The sequence below is a fragment of the Phalacrocorax aristotelis genome, chromosome 6 (assembly GCF_949628215.1).
Source record: "Phalacrocorax aristotelis chromosome 6, bGulAri2.1, whole genome shotgun sequence".
NCBI lineage: Eukaryota > Metazoa > Chordata > Aves > Suliformes > Phalacrocoracidae > Phalacrocorax > Phalacrocorax aristotelis.
This window is the reverse complement of record NC_134281.1, coordinates 16,137,357-16,162,904: the sequence shown is the minus strand read 5'-3', so window position 1 is coordinate 16,162,904 and position 25,548 is coordinate 16,137,357. Positions and strand designations below refer to the sequence as shown.

The 25,548-nt window shown below is 34.9% G+C and overlaps 1 protein-coding gene across 2 annotated transcripts in view; it reads left to right on the top strand.

Moving 5' to 3' along the window:
- The window catches only part of CACNA2D3 (calcium voltage-gated channel auxiliary subunit alpha2delta 3), a 486,549-nt gene that overhangs the window by 374,228 nt on the left and 86,773 nt on the right, over positions 1-25,548 (top strand). For both annotated transcript variants that reach the window (XR_012661052.1, XM_075096179.1), the window contains exons 19-27: positions 5,440-5,511; positions 5,744-5,805; positions 7,539-7,606; positions 9,437-9,482; positions 9,636-9,733; positions 10,549-10,642; positions 12,270-12,365; positions 13,754-13,875; positions 14,462-14,542. Coding sequence is in view for 1 of the 2 variants with exons in the window: in XM_075096179.1 (XP_074952280.1) it covers positions 5,440-5,511; positions 5,744-5,805; positions 7,539-7,606; positions 9,437-9,482; positions 9,636-9,733; positions 10,549-10,642; positions 12,270-12,365; positions 13,754-13,875; positions 14,462-14,542 (739 nt within the window). In the remaining variant the exon portion in view is untranslated. The remainder of the gene's footprint in view (positions 1-5,439; positions 5,512-5,743; positions 5,806-7,538; positions 7,607-9,436; positions 9,483-9,635; positions 9,734-10,548; positions 10,643-12,269; positions 12,366-13,753; positions 13,876-14,461; positions 14,543-25,548) is intronic.

Sequence of the window (25,548 nt, the reverse complement as noted above, 5' to 3'; positions counted from 1 at the left end):
AATACAAAAAATTGGATTCTTTTGACCTCTGTTCAGAGCACAGATTCACTCCAAACTCCTAATTTCAGACATATGGGTAGCTGCAGAAGCATGCGTTCTATGTCTATCAGCTGTTATGCACACAATCCTTTCCATTAAACTCATTTATCAGTCCTCTATCTACTCTGTACTTCACTCTCTATCTTATTGTTTCTTACCTTGCAGGCTTAGCCTTTTCTGCAGTACTGTATCAAAAGTTTTCCTTATGTCCATGGTTTGACCTTTGTCTGGTCTTTCTGTTACTACCTCCATAAATCTGATTTGTTAGGCATGATTTGTTTTGTGTGAATCTGTGCTGACTGTCCTTAATTAAATCATAACTTTCCAGGTGTTCCCTTTTCTGTCCTGTAATTTAGTTTTTCCCGTAAGTTCCCTACTACCAAAGTCACGACTGCATGTCTGTATTTTTCATAGATATCTCCTCGATCCCCTCTCAAATATCACTGTTGTGTTAGCTTCTCTCAAGTCCCTCATACCTCTACTTTTCCAGAGAGGTTTTGAACATATCCACTGAAGGTTCCCATATTTACTTTGTCATGCCCTTCCGAAATCTGGGATGGATCACGTACAATTGCCCCTGGAGTCTTGTCAGTCTTCAGATGTACTAATTTCTTGATCCCTGTTCTGACATAAGTCTATATTTTCTTTCTCCCTTACAAAATATATATCTTACATTCCTCTCTCTCTCCATCCCCTTTGTGAAAAGTGAAACAGTTCATTTATGTTTTAAGCACTGTCTATTTCATCAGGTGATAGATTGTCTCCTAGGAGGCCATCTTACTTCCTTATTCAAAATTTTATGTTGGAGTGCATACACTATTTAAGACTTCCTCATTAGTGTATTCAGTATTCCATTATATTCCATTCATATACTGTAGCAGCCTTCTACAATCTTGGCAATCACATTGACGTCATAATATATACCTTGCCTTTTCTCTTGTCTTTGATCACGTATTACTCAAACAATTCCTCTGCAAATGACCTTTTAAAATTTCCTCTCTCCTTTAAAATGTCATTGCTGTAGTTAAGTACAGCTTTCAAACCTTCATGATTTCTTTTTTTCTTATTATTTCTCCTTAGGTTGGTTTTTTTCTTTTTATTTCTTCCAACACTTTCTTTGCTGAAGTTTTATATTTTTCATCCCTCATTTTTAATCATATCTTAGTAGAAATTCAGTGGTTCACTTAATATAACATTGAACTATTTCTTTGACATTAATAATTAAGTTTTATTTAAAACTGAGATTCTATCAGAATACACATGAAAGCAAAAAGTCCATATTCAGCTCTTTCTAAGTATTTCCTTTGTTTGAGACCCCTAAGCTCTGACACTTTTTCTGAAAATTTCTAGCAAAAATCAAGTTTTGTCTATCCACAGGCTGCCAAAAGTTTTATTTCACATTTTGATGAAAGATACATAAATACATTTATCTGACTCTTTCTACTTCACCTAAAAAAAGTTTGTTAAAAAGTATTTTTTAATTGTAACATAGAAACAAACAGCCTTTCCAATTGTTTCATCTTTTGAAGCAGAAAAGTTCATGCACATTAAAAATAGACTAAATTGAGCATTACATTTGTAGAAAAGATCCAGGTCCATTGCCCAATATGTAAGAGTAGAAAAAATAGAAAGATCATAAGGAAAATTAATTTTAGTAAATATTTAATACATAATAGAAAAATCCTAGATATTCTATTATAGCTTTGGAGCAGCAGTAAACACAATTTTTAGTACTCGCATATAATACAAGTGTGTTGTAGTGCCTTCCTTGAATGACCCCCATCTATCAATGCTAATAATTCACTAGTGCATGCCTGAATAAGTAGGCATTCTTTAATGAACAATCCCCCAATACATAGGTTTTGTAAAACATCCTATACATCTACTGTTTGATGATTAGTGACGAAGTGTTATCTGAAAAAACAACAGGATAAATATTGTAGAAAAATAAGTTAAAAAAAAAAGTAATATTGGAGCTACAGGCAGAGGAGTTATTAGCATTAGAGCTAGAATAAGAAGAGAATCTGAAGGAAGTTCTGTCTGTAGATTACTGTAATGAAATCCATCTCTTTATGCAGCTTTCTGATGTGAGGATCCAAATGAATGTCGAGAAAGTGTGTGTAATTTTTGTTGATATTTGGTAATAGGCAATTCCTTAATATTGTTATTTTTGAGTGAAAATGGTAAATATTGTGTCGAAGACTTAAAACTTTGTAGAGTAACTTATTGACCTGAGAGCTAAATGTGGCTCTGCTTCACCCAAGGCCTTGGATTTGATGCTCTTGATTCTTTCCAAGCTTGGGTAGTAAAGCATTATTTATTCAACTGTAGAGGGAAAGAATTAATGTATTCATATAGCTGCTATTTTTCACCCATGAAACACTTATGTGGAAGCTGATTAAGACCTCTTCTTACTTTTTACCACATCAATTTAATGGCTACATAGTTTTCCAAGAATATAGAATGATCTCATACTGTAGCAGTGAAACTGCATTGTTAGCAATTGATTGAAAGGTATGTAGTTGAAAAAGTAATAATGCATATTTCTCTGAAGAGAAGAAGAAATCGGTTTTCTCTAGTCATCCAATAAGGAAAAGGTGGCAGAACTAAGGTTATAAATTTTTTTACCATGAAATAGTTTGTGTAAATATATATTCATCAGTTCATTTTCCAGGTTAACAGTACCTGCCATCTTGCTGTTACGGCATTTTGTTAGAAATAGAAACCTTAGCATCAGCTTATTAAACTAACAGTGTCTTCCAGCAAAGTTTGGGAATATACAGTGCCAAAGACAAGAAGTTTCAATTTGGACAGAAACCTTTTTCTCATTAACTCACTTAATTCTTTTCTTATAATTTCTAGCTGAATGAAATACTTTTTTCCAAATAAAAAAGACCATGAATGAATGTTTTTGGGGCTTGAAGCCAACTGAGGCAGTACTTATTTTATGCATTGGAGGAGGGAGATGAAGCTGCAGAAGAGCCGAGAAACCAGATTACAAAGCCAAGAAATGTAATCACAGCAAGCAAAAAAAAAAAAAAAAAAAAAGAAGAAGGAAAGTAAAACTCTAAATCCCACATGCAGACTTGATCTTAAACACTACTGAGAGTTTGGAAGACCTTTTAGTAAATCTATGACTTGCCTGAGGCTTGTGAGAGGAATGGGTCTTAGACAACTGCAGGCACCAATAGGAGAAAAATGAAAACCATGTTAAAGATAAATGGAACTGTTCTGTAAATGTTAGAAAGTAGATGGTTAATTAAGACCAGCTCTCCAAGTCCAAAACCACAAAACTTAAAATGGGAAAATATTTCCAGAATTGCCTATTATGTATTGTTAAAAAAATCTACAGTAAAATATATGCTTTGTTTTATACATGCCTCCAGCTAAAAATTGTTCTTTTACGCTCACTGACAGAAGAGTAAGGCTGTTAATTCAAATCTAGATGCCCCAGAATTAAATTTAAAGAGCTGCAAAGTTTGCAGTTTTTCATAGGTCAGCCATGCTCAACTTGTTCATGAGAATAAAACCAGATATTTCACTGGCAGGTTTGATCATTCCCTTTTCACCCCATACTAACTCAAAAAGTCTGCAGGGTGCATTGATATGACTGCCTTCACATTTTTTTCATTAAAATCTGACTGAATTGCCCAATCTATCATGAGGTACTGGACAACAGGAGATATTTATTCAGCAAGAACATGATGTCCAGAATTGTGTTCAGATAAGCAATAGAAGAGACATAAAAAAAGCTCATTTTGTCAATATTCTGCATTCTGAATACCCGTGAAGAGGGAGTGTGAATTGATTAGTGATAGTGGAATTCTCCTATTGTAATGAAAATTACAGCTGCAAAAGACTTATGGGTACTTCTTACCACAAAAAAAAAAAAATCCCACAAGTGTGGCAATTTAACTTTGTAATTGAAAATATCCTGAAACAACCACCTTAAACGTTCTGTACCTGTGTCATTAGTTAAAAATATAAGGAAAAGAAGTTGCTTCTTCCATTCATAAATCTAAGAACATTCAAATAAAATACTTCCATATATGGATCGTATAACTGTTAAACAGTAGCTTTCCTATTTCTTCCCTAAAGTTGTGAACTGATAAATAGACAAATTTAAAACACTAAGGCTGAAGAGTTCTCAAAAACCATGTCTTGTCATCCTTCAGTTTCAGCCCAAAGACCCTGCTCTCAGACCACTGGTGTCAGGGTAGCGTGTACGCATTGTTAGGGAGATTGTAGGTCATTTTGCTTATACACCCAGGGGACAGTTGTTGGGATTTTTTACTCTTCTGTTCATCAAAATGGCATGTTCTTTTAAGAGAGAGACTGTGTCAGCTGGTGTCCTCTGGGAAGAAGGGTGTTCTTTCCTAGGGAGCAAATAGGTGTGCTAAGGAAAGATTTTTCAGAGGTGATGGATAAGGGACTTTGCAGCACAGATTTGGGAGCCTGCAGCTCATGTAGAGGCTAGAATAAAGCTACTGAAAAACAGTGTTTGTGGTAATCTAAAAAGCAACAGATTTAACCTGCAGACCAGCAGGTAAATCATTGTGTATAAAACCTTTTTAATTTATTTTCTGTTTTCTCTAGCTGCTTTGAGTTTTTGGTTTATATAGTAATGAAACCTGCTTTGAAGGGGATCGAAAAAGTCTTTTGGATGACTTTGAGAGGGAGCGGTCCAGGTCAATTCCTAAAGCTGTGACTGACCTAGGGCTTCTATTAGAGATAAAATTTATTACCTTGCAGGGGGCGCCTGGATACCAATGGGCAACCAGAGGGAATCACAGAGCACTGCAGCTGTGTGTTCTCATTGAAACAGGTTACTGATCAAATGGGCTGTCATTCTTTTGCTAGTTCTAATTTCTGTTGCAGTTAGGATGCAGTTTCTGGTGCTAGATTAGGATGCAGCCCAATGTAGAGTATCAAGCAGAAGCAGAATGAATAGTGTAGGGTAAGTGGGGTTTTATCTTTTTTGCTTTGTTATTATATGTAAAATTGTTGACGTATTTAGACACTAAGCCCTGGTCTAACTTCAGCTGGGAACCTAGTCCTTATCTTATGCACTAACTGCAGAACAGTAGTCAATTACACTGTTTATCCCACATAAGATCCAGATTACTACACAAAGAGCTATTTTACATTGATGGATGCTGAGAACTCCTATCTTATGTACCTCCACAACTTACCTAAAGTTATGTGGCAGGAGTCTTGGCCTATACAGTTAATAATAAAATCTGTAAGGTGGTTGTTCAGTGTGTAGTAGAAATACTGAAAATGAAGAAATGAAGAAAATTAAGTACTGCTTAGGTCAAAGGAGTGTACCAGAGAGCTCAGCGTTGAAAGAATTACAGAAAATGCAAATAAAGGGGTTGACACACATTTCCTTCGTTGCAGCTTCGAAATGCAATGGTGAATCGGAAAACAGGGAAATTCTCCATGGAAGTGAAGAAGACAGTGGACAAAGGGGTACAATGTGCAAAATATTATTCCAACTAAGTATAAAGCAAGCAGTTCTTTTTTTTTAACAATTTTTAAGATTGCCATAAATATGATTCATTGCAGTATATTTTTTTCACTCACTGACTGTAAATGTTGCTTGTAATATTATCAGTGACTAACCACTTGATCTTTTATATATTTCTTATAGCAAACTAACTTCTTCCCCCCTCCCCTTCTGACTTTCTTGTTCTGAATCTAGAAGCGGGTATTGGTGATGACAAATGACTACTATTATACAGACATCAAGGGTACTCCATTCAGGTAGAGCCGACCATAATAAATGGACATTTCATCAGACTCATTGGATTTGCGTTTGTACAGAGCTTGTGAACTCATTAAAAGCTCGTCAGCAAAAGCTGACAATGAAATATCCCTGGACAATGCTGAAAATGGCAAGGAAAAGGAGCCTACCAGCATTCCTTTCAGCTTTTCCAGGGATGGAAAGTTTGTGCAAGCTCACACAGGCAAATTCAGAGTGTTTGCCATGGCTTACATTTCATTAAAAAAATATTCAGCTGAGATTTACATTGAACGAAAAGCTTTCGCAAGTACTTGGAGAGCTATAAATACTATAATCCTTTTAAGTAACTACATATTGAGCCCCATCTTGATTTTTTTTCCACAACAAAAATGTAACGTAAAATGAGATGGTATTTCACTTCCAATTTGAGGTTTGGATATTTTGTTTCTCTGAACTACCTTCGGTGTATTTGTATAACTAAAACTGTGTAAGTCAGCCATGTTATTTTGGCATACATCTTAGAAGGAAAAAAATAAAGAAAAGAGAGACAGGAAATCACTTTTTAAATGCTCATATTTAAATTAGAAATACTGCATTAATAAAAGAATACTAAATGTACCTTAAGCAGGAGGCTGATAGTTGCAATACTCAACTGAAAGTTTTTTAATTTTGTGGGTGGTTTTTTTTTTTGTGGAATGGAGTGGCTTGGTTTGTTTGGGGTTGTGTAGTTTTTTTTTTCCCTGTGGCACTGTCTTTCTAACCCTATTTAGTAAACAGATATGGGGCTACATATATGTATGCAGTGCAAGTTCTGACTCTTCGGATAGAAATACAGTAAGAAAACTGTCCTGCTGTTTTCAGCATGGTCTGTATCTAGTTTTGATGGGTAGGAGTATAGATTCAGGAAGAAAGCAGGGGCAACATTTATTGAAATATACACTGTAGTGTCAAAGATGTTTACTGTTCAGCCCATTTCCAGATTGAGCTGTTGATAGCAGCATGTGTGCTCTTGGAGTTGGTGCCTCTATGTGTACTTAAAGTATCAAACCATGCATTTTCAGTCTTAGTGATTACTGGCAGGTCCCTAGCCAGATATAATCCCCTTGAATGAATCAATGAATGCCAGAAGGTATTCTATGTATGTGTTCAATAAGAAGAGGCATGGGATCCCCCAGCCAGTTCATTAAACGTGAATAGTTCAAATGGTAGACTAAAAACCAAACCAAAACTGGGTACATAACTGTTGAGAGTTTATGAAGCTGAGGTCAGTGCAAAAACTAGCTAAAAATATGAGTCATTAGTCCAAGAAAAATTAGTCAAAGAGGAGTCATGATGCTGTTGTCACATATGAAATTCTTTTCCCCCCAGTAGCTCCATTGATTCCCATGCTTATGTTGTTTCTCAACAGCTTAGTCTGATTTACAAAAAATTGTCTCCTTCATTGTAAGGCCATGGGCATGTTCAAGGCTCAGCTGAAGAAATCTCATGCTGGGTGAACAGCAGTGAGCTTGGAGGCGTTTATTTATTAGTTTGCCAGAGAATAATGGTTTACTGCACCTCTAAGCACACATAAATACAGCCGATTGTTGCAGGCACATCAGAACTGAAACAGCATTGGAGCAGCTAGTTGAACAATAAATATGATCAGTGAGGGTTTGGAAACAGTTTTAAAGTTAATCATAGTACACTAGCCCTGCATGTTTGTTATTGTTTGTCTCACAGATTTCAAGGTCTGCTTTATTTCTTTGCACAGTTTAGGTGTGGCTCTCTCTAGAGGACATGGAAAATATTTCTTCAGAGGGAATGTAACTGTAGAAGAAGGTAAGATAGCTACCTTCTCATGTTGCTTACACAGTAGTTTTATTATTGATTTGGTAGACCTAAAGCTTGTGTGTTTGTCTGCAGATTCCATAAGGGAATTAGAAGGGTTTTTTCTTTTTCTTTTTTTTTTTTTTTTTAAGATCTTAATGGGATTTTTTTCCCTCATTTATATTAAGCATAGTCAGACTGTTTGTGAATCTTCTTTAGATGGGGATCATCTTCCGTCCTCCTCTCTCAATGTTCCAGAGAATCACTCAGGGTACAATGTTAATTATTTGTGGTGTTTTCTGAATCAAGTGACCACTGAGAGCACTGTAATGGCTATTCAGTGTACACAAACTATACAATATGAAATCTTTCAGAGCTATAACTACTATGGGCATTGTCTACAGGGATTTACATTTTACATTTTTATAATAACTGTAGAAGTAACCAGGGAAAGAACTGGTTTTCTCTTTATGGTTTTACATTTTGGTAAGTCCACAGTTAAAATAAGTGGAGGAGTCAACAGTGAGTGGTAAAGTTGTTTGGCAACAGTAGCAGAAACAAAGGTTCCTGAAGACAAGGGAAGAGCAGAGGCATTTCAGAAGAGTGAAGAGAGGGTTGGGAAGTTTTAGAAGTTGCTGAGCAAGAAACATTTCAATAAAGGAATGTTTTCTGATTTTATGCTTCAGTCTCAATTTCCAATTCCGCTTCTTGTTTTGTCAGTGATGTCAAACAAGATAGTTTATTTCTTCAGGTCTTTGTTCCTCAGCTGTATTTTGGGACATGAATACATTCCTGTACCCAGGAGAGATGTAAGCAGAAATGCTTTAAAGTTTGAGTCACTTGCCCAGCAAATAAATGTCTAGGTAGAAAAAGAGCACAGCAGGAGACTTGGAGCTGCTTACTCTCCAAACTGTTCCCAATTTACCTCGCACCTATTTTCTTTAATCCAGCCATACACCTCAGCCAGTCTGTCTGATATTTCCTTCCGGATGCATCACCACAAATGTAAACACAGCCATAATAAGCTGCTCCTTTTCTCCCACTCTTACTGTCACTGATTCGCTGTCACTGACACCTCACTGTCCTCCCCAGGGACTGTAATTATAGTTCTAGTTTTGACTTCCCTGCTTTCCCTAATGGCTGTAGCTCTGTCACTGTTTATTACGTACTCGGAGGGTTTAAACCCAGACCTGGCCTTTTGAATCCTGTTTGCTTATTGTCTATTGATAAGTGTTTTAAGAGTTTTTAAAATTGCCAAAGTACATTTTTATTGTGCTATATAACTAATGATGTAGTTCCTATTTACAAGCGTTTGCGTGACCTGTTAGTACAAGAAACCTATTCTGAAAGATCCCATAAATTGCTGTTTGTGTTTGCGGGCTGTGTGCTTATGTTTTGAGGGAATTTTTCTTTTAAAATATTTTTCTTTTTTATTAAGAGAAAGAGAGCAATTCTTGTGAAATGAGACGTATGTATTTTAGCATAAAGAACTTTACTAGCCAAATAGAACAAGGGAGTACAAATAGGAGCCTTTCACCATTGTGTATTTCTCTTTGCTCAGGTTTTCTTCTAAACTTCAAATACATCATCTGAGTAATTTGTATGAGTTAAACATATCAACACAAAGAAGTTTTTCTTACCTTTTCAGTTTTAGATCTGATTTAGTTGGCTTTTGCCAGTTTGTTAGACCCTAAAGTGTATTTGATCATAGTTTACTGTGATTTATTACACTGGTAATAATGCACTTTCCAAGAAGGAAGGGTTTATGTTATGGAGTGTATGTAAATAACCATCTGTTATCCAGACTGCTCCCTAAATAACCCATTATTATTCCTGTTACAGGTTTACATGATTTAGAACACCCTGATGTATCTTTAGCAGATGAATGGTAAGCCTTAAACAAAGCATGAAATAGGTGTCTGTTATCCTTCTTTGTTTCATATTGTTTGTGCTTGCTGATCCCATTTCTTTATGTTCAAAGATAAAGAGAGATCATGCTTATACATATTAACATTTTAATATTTTGACCATGTGTTCACAGGTCCTATTGCAACACTGACTTACATCCTGAACACCGTCAAATGACTCAGTTAGAAGCAATTAAACGCTACCTCACAGGAAAAGAGCCATTGCTCCAATGCAAGTATTTTCTTAAATATGCATGTAGTAGACTTCACCCCAGCTGAAAATGGTTGTACTGAACCTTCTACAAAATGCAAAGCTGCTTAGTTTAACCAGTGATAAATTGAGATTGGATTGCTTGGCTGATGTCACTTTGGAATTTCATTTACGTTTGAGCTTTTTTCAGGGTATCGATAAAGATGTTGATTTTACAGATTTCTGACTGTTATGGTAAACAACATCCCTGAACCAAACATTCAAGTTCCTGTTCAGACGATGTTACTATACTCTGCAATATTATTGCTCCATCTGGTTTTATAAGTTAAACAGGATTGGTCTGAATCAATCCTTGGATCGCACTTCTGTAAGAATATGCCAGATATTTCATAAGTATTAAGGGTGAACGTGTATGCAATTAGCATTTCTAAACTGTAAAGCAGAATTAAAAAAGTTCAGATGGATAAGTACATATTTTGTCTATTTGCAGAAAAGTAGAGCTTTTGTGACTGTTAGTAGACATAATTGTTTTAAACTTCTGTTAAGTGCAAATGCAAGCATTAGATAATATGTACATTAATGTGTTACATGAAATGGAGGATCATTTTTTTGTTTGTTTTTAATCTAAAATTGTTTTTAGTGCAATGAAATGATATATGAAAAATTGCATTGTGGTAAAATACTGTGTAATATTACATAATAAATCCTTAATAGTGCAAAAAGTTTGAATGCCTATCGCAGATAAAAAATAGTACAGTGTAAAAAAAAATTTAGTCATCTAAAACCAATTCTCTCTGTATGCACACATGTTTATTGATTTTAATATATTGTAATAGGTGATAAAGAACTGATCCAGGAAGTTCTGTTTGATGCAGTTGTGAGTGCACCAATTGAAGCTTATTGGACCAGTCTAGCATTAAATAAATCAGAGTAAGCAAGCTTTGTGTTAGTCATTATGTGTCATTCATGGGTGAATTTTTAATAGTTATGTTGGTGAACTGGTGGAATACCTAACAAATCCTGATATGCATGAAAATATTTTGGGTTAAGTGTTTATGTTGCAGTGTACAGCATGATGATTAGTTGTAAGGTTACCTAATTTCCACAGTCTAACTAATGAAATTGTGTGTTAACTACAACTTACAGTTCTGAGTATTACTAAAAAATGGTTTAGAGTACTTGAGAAATTGAATGCAAAGTTTACCAAAATTGTTAGTGGAATTGGCAATTTTTCTCAGAACAAATTATATACAGAAAAACTTGCACTGGTAAAATAAATAATTTCTGTAATCCTTTTTTTGTTTGTTTTTGTTTTGCTTGGTTTCATTTTGTTTGTTTTCCAGAACTAACTGGGTTTGAGGTTCCTGGTATAGATAATCAGGACATTAGAGTTTATATGTCTTAATTCATTTATGTTATGATGTACTAAGGTGTTAAGTAATGAGATGTTACATATATCAGAGAAAACAGATTTCAAGATTAGCAGTTTGCATTAAATAGTGTGGTTGATGGAGATTCTGGAGATTATCCTGATTAGATTTTGCCATATTTGAACCATTTTTAAAAAGTTGAATGAAAAAATATATTGCTGTAAAGCACATACTCATACTGATTGAGTAAAATCAATGTGATGAGATCTGATTCATCAAACTAAGGATTATCCAGTCCGCCCTTAGAAGATAAAGATAAGAAATTGTTGCATGCTAATATACTGTAGACATTGATGAATTTATATAGAGGCATAAGGTTTCTTGGAATCTGCCTACACAATGAGATAACAGATACAGTAAACACAAGGAAGACAGCTGTGGAGAGATGCTAGCAGGAGACTTTTGATCTCCATTCATATTCTGATTTACACTAATGAGACAGGCCGTTTATTGAAGAATGAGGTATGAATCTGCAAGATGGCTAAGACTGTGGTCCTTGATTTTGTGGTAATATGACTGAAGAACTTGTAGCCATATAAGAGTACTTTTAAAGTAGCTACCTTGGTATTGATAACAGTGCAGCAACACAGTTCAGCCTGAGCTACCCGCCACATTTTTTTCCAAAGGTGTAGAGGCTAAAGCCTACCCTGATGGCAGCTATGTTTGACTGAGCTAGTTGTTCTAAGTCTAGCTTGAGCAACAGTCACACCTATGACTTGAAACATAGATGTACTGGAGAAGTGTTGAATGGTCTGGGAGAAACATCTGGAATTCCTGCCCATCTTGAATCACTGGGTGCCAGCAGTTATTAAATAGTTGGTATATAGCTACGCCACAACTTTTTATTCTATGGCTTCCATATAATCCCCGCTCCCAAATCCTACTAAATTTACTGTCTTTCACTTTTTAGTGACTCCTGGTCTAACTAGGTTTCCTACATTGTATGTTTTCCAAAACCCACGTAACTTTAACTTAAAAAACATAGTTTAATAAGTAAATGAGGGAACTGTATTTAAAATAATCTTTCTCAAAAATGTGTACACTTGTACTTTCTGTGACCAGTACTACAGCTTCATCTGTTTACTGTCTGGAAACATTATCTTTGCTTGTGTTCTGCTCTATTTCAGAAACTCTGACAAGGGAGTGGAAGTTGCCTTCCTTGGAACACGGACTGGACTATCTCGTATCAACCTGTTTGTGGGTCCAGAACAGCTTACTAATCAGTAAGTAACAAAGCTGTGCTTGGCAGCCATATAAGAAAAGAAAAAAAAAAGAAATTTTTGTTTTTAGGAAGTCCATCTACTGTTCCTTCCAGGGTTTTATGCTGACACACTGAAATACATAGAACAAGTTAGAAAGTCTGTATAGGATCCATTAGATTGTTTCTACTACTAGAACATTTGGAACAATGAGCTATTTTACACCTTACTGGGCTTTACCCTTTACATTTACTTTACCCCACACACACTTACTTTTCCCTCCACTCCCTTGGAGTTAGCCTTACATCTTTATTCTTCAGAGCAGAATTATGAATATGCTACCTCTGCAGATGATGTTTGGGGTTTGGGTTGTTTGTTTTGGTTTGGGTTTCTGGTTTTTTTTTTTACTATCCCATCTAAAACCAAATACCTGTAGGCTTTTTCAGAGCTTTTGCATCATTGTTGTGGAAAATTTTTTGGTGTTGAAATAAAGCGAGGTGACAGAAGTGGACTGGGTGACAGAGTAATCAGGAGATCTCATCATTCAATAGTTTCCTATTTTGCTTCGAGAAGATGTAATCTAATGGAGGTACAAGTTTCTTAAAATAGAGAGCTATAAAATAAGGTCCCATAATTAATTACTTTTTCAGGCAGCAGTTCGATAGTATCAGGCAAATCTATATGTATTATGCATGTAACAGAAACCTGCACTTGATGTTTATGATAAACTAGGTTTATTGAATATAAAATTATATGGTGTTTATCTGACCACAAAATATTGTTGTAGTGTGAGTAGCCTGACAGGTGAGATCAATAGCACTGCAATTTGTTACTGTCAGACAGCAAACCAGAACAATAACATGGAGACCATATTTGCTCTTTTAACTGACAGAAATTTTCCTCTGTCAACATTCCCTGAGATTATTGAAGAATAAAATATGTAGTCATCCACTACCACCCCTTACATGTTATTTAGAAAGCAGGCTGTTAAATTACTTTTTTTCGTTACTTAAGAGTGAGTGCCAGTGGCACCAAACTACCGAACCTTCAGTGCCTGTTCCACTTCATACAGTTCATCGTTCTTGCATTGTGCTGAGAGAAAAGGGCTTTTTAGACTAAACATTTTTATTTGTACACATAAGTACGAATGTTTTTAGTGGTACTTCGAGGGACTATTATTTTTTTAGTACTTTTTGCATCCTTCACAACAAAAGCAATTGCAAGTGTGTCACAAATAGTTATTAGGGCCTAAAGTTAACCCGTTTGTTGAACAAATGGTATTAGCAAAATTGTCCAAAAACATTTTCATTCCCAAAAGATTGCATTTTGTTTTTTCTTGTCTTTCAAAGCTAGAAACTACTGTGTGCCATGCAACAAACAACAAGTATTTTCTTTCTCTCTTCTTTCTCAAGAGATTTCCTGACAGCTGAAGATAAGGAGAACATTTTTAATGCTGACCATTTTCCGCTCTGGTACAGAAGAGCTGCTGAGCAAATACCTGGGAGCTTTGTCTATTCAATCCCATTTAGTACAGGTCTATAATTTTGTCATTCTCTAAATCCTGAGCCATATATGATGCTGAAAGGATTCCAAATATGTCAGTATGGAGTGGGTGCTGTAGCTAATCTCAAATGTTAATCAAAAATATGCATTGAAATCAGCCGCTAATTTACTGGTCCTTTGACCAGGTGTATCTTTTACAGGACTCCAAGTGAGACCCCAAGATGTGGTGTAACAGTTTTAATTTAATATTTGCACAGGTTGAACTTACAGCCTAGTATTATAAGCAAGACAAGTCCAGCAGAGCAAAATGTCCACATTAATGAGAATGCCTACCAGTTGTCACCTTTGATGCCACTTCTAGCAGAGAAGGCAAAAACTGATTACTTATTTCAGTGTTTAAAGGTTGTTGTTGGGATGCTGGGGAATTTTGAAATGGCAGTGCCTGTATGCTCTGTGCGTACATAGAACATGATGTCAGCTGTCTTATTTTCTGAGCACTAAATACACATGGACTGTTCTTTCAAACCAAGGAGGAAAAAAGCTCAATTTCCTCATTCTGCAAGAAGTTATTTAAATTTAATTTTTTTTCTTAATACACCCTTTTGTTTTGTTTGCAGAAACAGCAAACAAAAGCAATGTCGTGACAGCCAGTACTGCTATTCAACTTCTGGATGACAGAAAATCTCCAGTTGTTGCAGGTAAAATTGTTGTAGGTTTTTTGTTTTATTCAATTTTTAAAAGCAGTTTATAAGTTCCTCACTTTCTTTTTTTGGTTAGCAGGAACTTAATGTAGGAATATAATATTTTAGGAAGAGATGGGGGAAAGATCCAGTTGTGCCTATAAGACATAATTGAATTACAGTGTAAAGAACACCTAATGCCTCCTCTTCCTAAGAACTTGATGCTTTATTAACTGACTAAGTTCCCTGTGAGCTATGGAGTTTGACTTAATGGAAATAACCATTATCAGTGAAGCATTTTTATAGACACAATTCTATATCAACATGATCATAAATAAGAATATATTATGTTAAGGAAAAGGAAATATAAGAAAGGACTATCTGATGCATAAAGGTTCCACCCAGTCTTCAGGTTTGAAAATCCTGTGCTATAAAAAAGGATACAAAGTAATTTTGTCTAGATTATCAGAGATGTGAGTTGATCAGAGCATATAAATCGAATAACAAAGCTCTGCAGTCTATCAGCCAAGAGTATAACAGTATCTAAAGACTAAAAGGTGAAGTCTGACAACTACAGATTGAGATAAAACATACAAATTTAAAAATGAGAGTAATTAACTTTAAATTTGTTGGACGTTCCTCACTCAAGTTCAGATGCTTTTCTGAACAGTTTTCTCTAGTTCCCAATGGTTACTGACTTTAAAGAAGGAATTGCTTTAGAGAAGTCTTATGGTTTGTCATGCCAGAAACCAAGCTTTTTTATCATAGGGAAAATTAGGTACCTACCACACAATGCAAGACCCATTCTATTTTTCTCATATTTAAAATATGATTTTAAATGCAGTAAGATATAGTGAATATAATCCTGAAGGAATAAGAAGGTGCCAGATAATTAGGAAATCTCTTAATCTGTTTCCTCAAACACAGAATATCTCCACTGGTGGTAACAGTTTTTATAAGGTCAATAGGAAAGCACCCTTCTGATTCCAGCTTGCATGAATACATTCCTCACAACCTAGTGAACTCTTCCATAAAATAACAGGAAATTCTAATTGTGCCTTCATGCTCCTGTCATACCATTAAAAAGCATTTATAAACTAATGTCAATATCTGCAAACTGCTGAAGACGTAATTGTTTTCCCTCTACAGTGAAGAATGTTGACATGTTATTTCTAGAATGCTCCATCACTTAGAGTTAGCAAAAGGCTCATCGTGAAGTTTACCATCATATGTAAAATGTGTATGGTCAATAAGCATCCTAAAATTTATTCTTTCCTCACTAGTGTTTGTAATTTAGGGTTGACTTCATGGAGGTATCATACATAATCCACTCTTATACTGTGTCAACAAGCTTTGGGTTTTGTTTTTGTTTGGTGGGTTTTTTTTGTGTGTAGTAATAATAAAAGAGAGAGGCAGATGTTGTTTTTATTTCCCCAATAATTATGCTTAATATTGAACATTCAGAATTACTTGGGTCTCATACTTTCTATCTAAAATAAAGTAAGGGTCTTAAAAGCTTTTTAATACCAAAGTATGTAAAAGATTTTCATGATACCTGTAAATGTATAATGCCATGAAATATATAAGCAGTGTATTTACATTCTGAAGCACATCAGTGATTTTTTACTTTCATTTCTGTAAACTTTAGAAACTGTGTGCTAGATTATTTTTTCCCACTATGAAGCATTTTTAAAAGAATTTTCTTTGAGTAATTTTCCCTTCCCTCTTGTACAGTTGTATGCATTCAGGTTGTTGATTGTTTTGGGTTTTTTTTCCGGGGGGGGGAGGTCGTGGTGGGAAGGAAGGGAGGCCTCTTTGGATCTGTACAAACCATTTTCCTTGAAATTATCACTCAGTTCAATTTTTAGTTTTTTTTTTTTTATCAGGTTGACAATATTCTGTTTTAAGCAAAATGGATTTGGAGGCAGAAATGGGAGCGGTGGTAAATGGGAGAAGTTTGAAGTTTTTCTTAGCCAGATTTGGGAGACTAAATCAGGATTATGGGTAACATTTTCAAATATCTACATCGAAGTTCAAATTTGGCCAAAACATCTCATTTTAATTTGTGTGAAGTAAGTATTCCTCATCCCTGTTTGGTCTGAGCAGATTACAGAAAGCAACAGGATGGGATACACGTTTCATGTAAAATCACTGTTTTCTAGAAGGATTTGACTGAAAATAAAACTGTGCCAGAATGTTGCTTATTACAGATTGCTACAGGAGTTTAAAACTGGCAGAGAGAAGCTAGAACATTATTATAAAATGGAAGCCTGGTTTAGACTTACCTACAGTGGGGAAAAAAAGGAACAAAACCAACTCTTACTACAAAATCTGCACTCTTCTATATTTCTGTAATATTTTTTAATTCTGTTTTGTAATGTTTTTTAATTCTGTTTTTGTAGAAAAACATCAGTTATAACAGATCTACAATAAGGCTTGTTGCAAGTAGGGAAGAATCAACTTTTTAATATAGACAGAAAATCCTAAAATCAATGAGTGTCCAGACTGTTACTACAGAGAACTTGAGTGTCACTGCTGCTCTTTCACCATCTGTACTGTACCAGTTCACTGTCAGAATGTATTTTCTTATTAGCAAAAAGCATGTAATTTGTTTTTAAAATCCCTCCTGCCTCTTTCAATTGAGATTGTGATTTTTTTTTTTTAATTTAAATGACTTGAAATTTCTATAGAAAGTGTGGAGGAAGGAGATCAGTCTTTAATATATAAGTGTAGTAGTGTTGCATTTGTTACTGTTTATAGAGAGTTCAATTTATTTGCAGGACAGAAAGGGGCAATAGTACTGAATGCAGGGTTTTTTTTAGATTTAAACACATTTATGCTCAAAATTGCTTTGTCTTTATGTTCTCTATGACCATGTGTCCTATATCAAGTTTACATTAAAATGTTAAGTTTCTTCAAGCTGTCCATATTACAATGTGAAAGAGAATAAAAATTGGTGGGATTTTATTTTTTCTTCTTCTCAACATGATTGAAAAGTTGTAGAATCACCCTAGTCTTGAAATTCCATGAGATTCATGTAAGATCAGTATTTCTTTCGGTGACTAAGATGAAGCCAGTCAATACAGGATATCTGAATTTAGGTAGTAATCTAGCTATTAAAAATAAGGCAAATTAAGACTGAATTATTTCTTCCGATGATCATCTCAAAGGCAGTATATTTCATGCTAACTGCTGATAGAATTCGGCATTATAGTCTTGTATTCTTTGACATTTCATGATGAGTGAACTCATTTCAGGTCTTTTATTTGAATCTCTACTTCCAGGTAGTGAATATATGGTCATCTGGATAAGTGCAGCATAGGGTTTGTATGTTATGCGCATGTTTTTATTTACTATTTTTTGGGGCAAGGTGATGGTTTCATCATTGTGATTTTGTTTAAAACAAATTTTTAAAGATACTGCTCACCTAGACAGTACTGGACAAGAGACAGGGACAGAAGCAAGCAAACAAAAGTCACAATGGAGTAAAGCAGGCTCTAAAAAATGAAAAATGTTTCTCTTTTGAGATTTTGTGAGAGTTGAGAGAGGACATGAACCTTCATATATGTTTTTCCCTATATATGCATTTTAGCTCAAAAGCTACAGTACAATATAGGACCTTAAAAGCCCTTTGTGTTGAAAGAGGCCGTCACTGTTCACAGAAAACATGAAAATTAGCCCCTTGGGATGTTTAATTAAAAATAACAGAACTGACATAATCTTCTTAAAGTAAAAATTTATTAAAGAACACTGAAGAAAATGTCTGATGAAAGTTGCCAAGATCTCTTAACTTTTCTTCATAGAACAATCAGAACCTGGAATTTCAAGCTCATTGAAAAAGTCTGTAGCAGTGTTTAGTAAAAAGCTCTGGACAACTAGTCAGAAGAATGAAGGATTAATTCATACACAGGCACAGTCTTTAGTCTCATAATCACTTATAATTTAGAGTTTGAAGACGATGAAGAGAAATAGTCCATTTTTGTTTAATACAAGGCTGCTAAAAAATTCAGAAATTAAGTACAAGTTTTCCTTAATTCTTTTGTGTTTATTTTTGTGCCGACTAGTTATATACATGAATGGTTGAAGTTGGAATTAACCTTTTGAGATAATCTGTCCAATCCCAGTAGACTAGATCTTGAGCAGAATCTTGAGCTAGAGCAGGTTACCCAGTGCTGTGTCTAGTCAGGTCTTGAATGTCTCCACAGACTGAGTGGCTGCACCCTCTTTGGGAAACCTCTTCCAGGGTTTCACCACCCTTACAATAAAAAAAAAAAAGTTTTCTCTTTCTTGGAGAGGCAGTTGGACTTGATGATCTTAGAGGTCTTTTCCAACCTTAATGATTCTATGATTGATTCTGAAACCAGATCCATGTTGCAAAGAGGTATGCAAATTTGTCACAGAAAGGCCACGAAATGTGCCTGCATTTCTAGTATTGCAGGTCATAGAGCAGCAGTATGACACCATGTGAGCATGAATCATCTTAAATATTAATAAGATTACTAAGTGTCCCAGTCTTTTGATTGTAACAAACAGCTATGCTGTCAGTTGCAAAGGACGTAAGTACATAGATTTGAAAAATAAGTGTATAAAAAGATGGTACTGCTCTGAAACCTAAATTGAATGTCATCGGCATGTTCTTTCCATGATGGAAAGGTTGCAGTAGAAAATGGTTTAAGCTAGATATAATAACTAGATAGGAAAAACAGGTGGTTTTTTACTACCATTGCCACATATCGATAAAAATGTAGAACACCAAAGAAATTTTGGTTTTATTGTACCAAAGTACAAGGAAGGAATATCTAAAGTGATTTAATATTTATTTTCTACCAAAATATTTTATATATGATCAGTCTTGTATTGGACTACTTATTTATCAAAGTTGAAATTAGGACGTAAAAAACACTAAACGAGTCCTCCCTGCACCCCACATGCTTTTCTGTGGTCTCTCAGTTAAAATCAAGTAATATTTTAATTTGTTTTAAAAACATTTTATGTTTTTAAACCTACTTTTAAACTTTTAGATTTACCAGTACAGTCAGATGAGTAGTTTCTGAAAAGAAGCAAGCACTCATTGCTCTACGTCAGCTTAACTGGAATAGTAGAGTAATGGAAGCTCAGTGTAGCTAAATTAGAGAGAAATGAAAGTAGTCCAGTAATCTGAAGAATTCTCTTATTTTTTGTAATTATGGAACAAAAAGAAATCCATGTTATTCTTATGTACGGGCATCTTTACAGTCATTTTCTGTCAAAGAAGAGTGATTGACTGGGATGTGCATTCAAGTGTTGCCATAGCTCTGTGTATCTACCCTGACTCATTCTTTTCTGCTGAAGCTAAAGAAAAAGAATGATTGCAGTAATTCCTGTTTGGACAGAACAGAAAAATCAGTGCAGGAGGAACCCTGTTTTTCCTTACAATTCCAAGCTTCTTGATTGGTGTTTTTGTTTTTCATCTCTGTATTAAGAATTCCTCATACAGAAGGCCTGAAGATCAGCCACTCTCAGAATCTTCTGTGGTGAAGGTTACCAAAAAGTCTATAGCTCTTGTGAGATTACTAGACCTGTAAGGGTCAGATTCTGCCATTCATGAACATGTTGAATAATAGTTATACTTTATATGTAGTCCTTTCAAAAGAATAGATTTACTGTTGATTTCAGAATGATTAAGGATGGCCAAATTTTTCTCACAACCATCATTTTCTGCTGCCAAGCAGTAAAAGCTGTGAAAGGGAAATGGGAGATTCTTTCTACCACCTATGTTTCATATCTTTATACAATGTCTTGTCTTTATATAGGTATGTGACACAGAAGGTTCCAGGGAGTCTGTCCTTAAATGAATGGCAGGTGCATTTAATTCCATAGTAGATGGTGCCATAACACAAGTGCATGAGAAGTGTTAGGTTTCTCCCTGTTCTTTGCCACACAGTAATGCTGTGAGACTAATAGAAATAATTTATTACATAAGAGATTTCTTGGAAAGAAACATGTTCCTATGGCTTAGCAGAATAAAAGAAACCACTTTTAAAATAGTACTATTGACTTCTGCGAAAACTGTAGATCACGCCTGTGTTATTTTATGTATATATTATTTATATTTAAATATACACGAAATTATATATTTAAAATTATAAGCAGGCCTTTGTAGTCAGATATAGGAGGTGTTACTGAAGCTGAAGAAAAGGCAGCCTAACCCTCTTCTATTCACTGACAGTTTGATTTTAAATGCTTTTACCAAAAATCCTTGTTATGCAAACAAGGAATATTATTTTTTATACTGGCAAGCAAATTGTCCCAAGTGAAGGCAGAATCTTTTCCCTTTCCAGTATTTAATTTTTCAAAGCTGATCCTATATTTTTATAACCAGCCCAGATACAAGTTCAAGGGTTTTTTTTTCCAAACCCTGGTTAGAGAGAGATTTCTTATCAGTGTCCTCATCCATCACCTTCATTGTTTTCCTTTTTATATCATTTTAAGAACAAATATTAGTATAATAATAAATTTAGTTATTCCATGTTAAATATTCCTAGTCAAGATGCTAAAAGCCCTCAGGTACTTTGAATGGCACAGTTTGAAGATTTAGGTTCTCTTTTTTTGTTGCCCATCCATAAGCTAAAACAGCATGCAATTCTGAATGCCTCTATTTTGGCCAGAGGAAAATGACCCTGATGATCCTGCTGTTTGAGATATTTCAAACTGTGCCTTGAAAACAGGAAAGATCCAAAATCTCATACTCCTTTTAAAATACAAATCTGTCTTATTGGGGCTGGTCACGTGTTGGTTTTTCAATCTTCCTGTTTTAATCAGCCTCTACAGCAATTTGAAAGGAAAATTTGTGAATATACCAGTTTTCCATCAACTGAGGCTTCTGGTGACCAAGGCTCAAAGTAAGGAAGATTCATTACAATTTCATGGAGGAAAATACGCACATTGTATCTGAAAATAAATGCCTTTACAACACAAAATTTTTTTTCTTCATCCCCCTTTTTATTTATTTTTTTAAATGTGTTTATAATCATATATACGTGACCTCAATACTCCATTTGGAGTTTTTTGTGTGAATTCAAATGGAATTTGCATGCACATCTCTCTTTAAACAAGATTCCAGAACATGCTTTGAAAAAGTGACTCCCAATATTTTAATCAAAAGTAGTTTGAACTACTGAAATTTCTAGCAGTGGCAGATATTGTAAATGTTTCACAAATGGTTAAATCTGCTATTGTTACAATAGCACATAAATACAACTGCTCTGTACTGCTTATACTTCCCCCCCCCCTTCTTTTTCTCGCATGTATTGCTTTGGAATTACTGTGTTTTTAAAAATATTCAGGCTAATGTCACTGTTATACACAGTCCTTAAAATTTATGATACTATCTATAAAATTGCATTTTAGTATGAAGGCCTAAGGGAAAATGAATATGTCATCATAATGACACACCAATCAAATTTCTGAAGCATTCTAAAATAGATGTTTTCCTTGTCAGGCAAGACAGTGATTTACTAAATCTTTACTCCACATTATAAGGCACAGAAGACTATATTCAGCAGTAGCATTTAGTAAATCCCTCTAAAATGCTTTTCATGCTTTGGTGGCAAACCGCTAGTTTATGTTTTTCCAGAGTTTCTTGTTAATTTTGAATATTATATTTGTATTCATAAATCTAATATTAGTATATGGACTAATGTTTTCAGTTTCAGGAAAATTGAAATGTGTATTTGTACAGTCTAACATTAAACAACTCACAGACTTAGGTTAGGAGCCATGACTTGGGAAACATGGTTTGTAGGTAATGTGTGGAGAGGAGAAAGCTCCTCTACAGAATGCTTCAGAGCATGTTGTAAAATCCTGCCCCTCTCCATTGACTGAACAGGGAATTGAAGTTAAATGGTGTATTCACTTCCATTCACACATTTGTATTCATTTGTATTTGTTCTCAATTCATTTTACCATAGAGAATTAGTGTGTGGAATATTTGAATAACAAGGCTTTATAAGATTGCTAGGGTTGGCTTGAGAATTTAACCCCTATTTACCTAATTCTTGGGCTATCCTCACCACTTGTTCTCAGAGAATCTGGCACTCTGACAGAAGAATTAGTATGGTATCCCAACATGTATAATATTAACATTTATATTAAATTGCATAGAGCATTCTGTTCTTTGCTTCTGCACTTTGGCTTTGCTGTTGGGATTTTTTTTATTCGGTTGGGTTTTAGTACTATGTAAGTTGGGTAGGAGGAAGATCTTTGTGATCTAATAGCAATCAGATTCTAGCGGCATTTTGCTAAATAATTCTGCTGCTAGCAAAATAAATCCCTGATTGCAGAACAAGGCAGCAGACAAGCTGTCAGGTCCTTTTGAAGACTTCGGATAATATGCAAGTATGAAGCTGCAATTATGTAGTATTTGAATATATTAATACCAGTTTAAGTACTGTGGATTAACTTATTTATTTTACCCCCAGTGGACTATATTTTCAAATATTAAGTGTTGTCTCATGTGTTTATTGTGTCTTGAAATAAGGATGGCAGCCTTAAGCAAAAATCTCAACATACACTCTACATAGCCTTAAAATATTGGGGGATCCCTGTGTAATCAGTAAGAGAGAGCAACCACAGCTTCCACTGGAGATAGTTATGAAGTAGGTAGTTGCTGGTTTGTTTATTACAGGTTTCTAATATCTACTTTTTCTCCCGTTGTGGCTTACTGCCACATCCAGATGATTGGTGGTGTTGCCTGTCTCATCTGGGGAGCATAGTCGCATTTCAGGAAATACAAACCCAGGAAGTATCAAGACTCTCTTATGATAATTATTACTATGCCACTTTCAGCCAAGTTCAAAGATGAAAGTTGTAAAAGTAGGCATATTCTGGATGCTTAACTAAAGCCTGTGCATCTTTGCCTTCTGGCCAGCAAAAATAGATGCTTATTAGTAGGCAACAGTTGGTATTTTTTTGGTAATGTTGTTAACAATAGATACGTTATATATAATGCCACTAAATGCTCTCCTTTGATATTCAAGAAGAGGGATCCTGATTTCATTTGGACATTGTATTACTAGGGAATGATGAAGCTGAATTTTGATTGACTTTTTGCAAGCTCTGGATGGAAAGACATATGCAAGCAAGTATGTTTAAGTTTAAGGTTTGTTTCTTTCAATATAGATACTAAGGACGTTTTCTGTAAAGAACACTGGCATATCATAGTTTTTAATCTCTGTTCTGAAATGAAATTTTAGAAAGCCTCTTTTTCTGAAAACAAAGGAACATCGTGAGCCTCTATGTGAAAGACAGGAATACAATAATGTGTGTACTTTCTTTGTCTTTGCAAATATCATGTAGAGTAATGTGTCCTGATATTTTGTTCACTTTGGGAGGGGAAAGTGTTTTTCACAGAGATTAGGAAAAAAATACTGCACTCACTATAATACGTCTCACGAGATTGCTGGAAAAACAACAAAGCTTTCTCAGGAACCTTTATCTGAAAAATAAATCTGTGCAGACAACTTATTTCAGCAGCAGATGTCCATTGCTAAGCTTTCCAAATTAAGGGCAGTTCTGTGGGGAATCCCTAGATCCAGTCTTCTACTTGTAGTCAATAATTGTTATGGACAATAAATTGTGCCTTTTATCTCTATTTTTCAGTAGTCAAATATTCTGTTCCCTCCACAGAAAAATAAATAATTTTGCACTTATTAATTTAAGCAATGGAATCAATACTTTCCTCTGTTGAATATCTGCTATTAGCTTATCGTCATAAATAACTGGAATGTGTTAATTGAAAATATTTGTAAATATTATATATAGTCTTATAAACCATAAATGAATATTTTCTCCAGGATATTTGTTGGGATTTTTTTTCCTTTCTTTAGAAAACAGCAAGTTAGAAAGTATAAATCAGATTTTGCATATATTGGCTTGCTCTACTCCCATAGCAGAGTGAACTAATGGAAATATGAAATACTTTACTTTCCAGCAGAACTCCATATCAATTTACAGCCTTATGTGTGCATGAAAATCCCCAAAGCCTCTTAAATGTGACTTGGAAAGAGTTTCTTTAAATGTTGTTGTGCCATTCATTGCCTCTTCCTCACCTTTTTCCACACTCTTTCTCTCTCCTTTTTTTTTTGTTTTTCTTTTTTTAAAAAACATCTTGCAGTAAGGAAAGCCTGAAAAGTTTTCATTGGTAGAACTGTTTTCTAAGTACTAGGAAGATGTCCTGGTGATTCCTGACGTGGAAGGTCGAGTCAGTTCTTGTTTTTCCTTTGCTTAAAGATACCAGAAGTGTGAACTTATTTGTGATGGAAGCTGCATTGCTGTACCTGAGCCTATTAGAAACAGTGTGGGTGAAATCTCTCTGAAGGTCAGAGGTCTACTAGCTTTCATCTTATGATCTGCAGTTTGAGTGCAAGTGTGCTTATTTTAGGTTGTCACCACAGAAAAACACCGATTTGGCATGGCTCTGAACTAATATTTTGGTCCATTGGCAATAAGATCCTGTCCTGAGTTAGTTCACTCTCCTCTACCTGAAAAACTATGTTTTGCATTGTAAAATGTTATTGCAATAAATGGATAAAAGAATAGAAAATGTAGATCTACACACTCAAATGATTTAGTTCTGAAAATAGATTATTCATTAAGCTTTACCGAATATTTAAATGAAAAAAGCAAACTTGCCTCTGAGATACATCATCAAGAGATCAGATTTAAAGAGCCTGAATATAAATATTCTAAAATTTCTGTGCTGATGATGTCTCAGCTGAAGTAATGTGCCCAATCTGGGGTACCACATTTTAAAGAAAATGTAGAACTGAAAAGGTTCCAGGGAATGCAGGAAAAAAAAAGTTTGGAGAATGTGGCCTTACAGGAAAATTTGAAACAGCTTGGTTTCTTTAGTTCAGGACAGAGAATAATGAAGAGAGCCTAATAATAATATGAAGTACTAACAGTTTAAAAAATAAAAAGGAGGGGGGCAGACAGAAATTGATGGTTTTCAATGTCTGCTTGATTTAGAATAAGACTGAGATGCT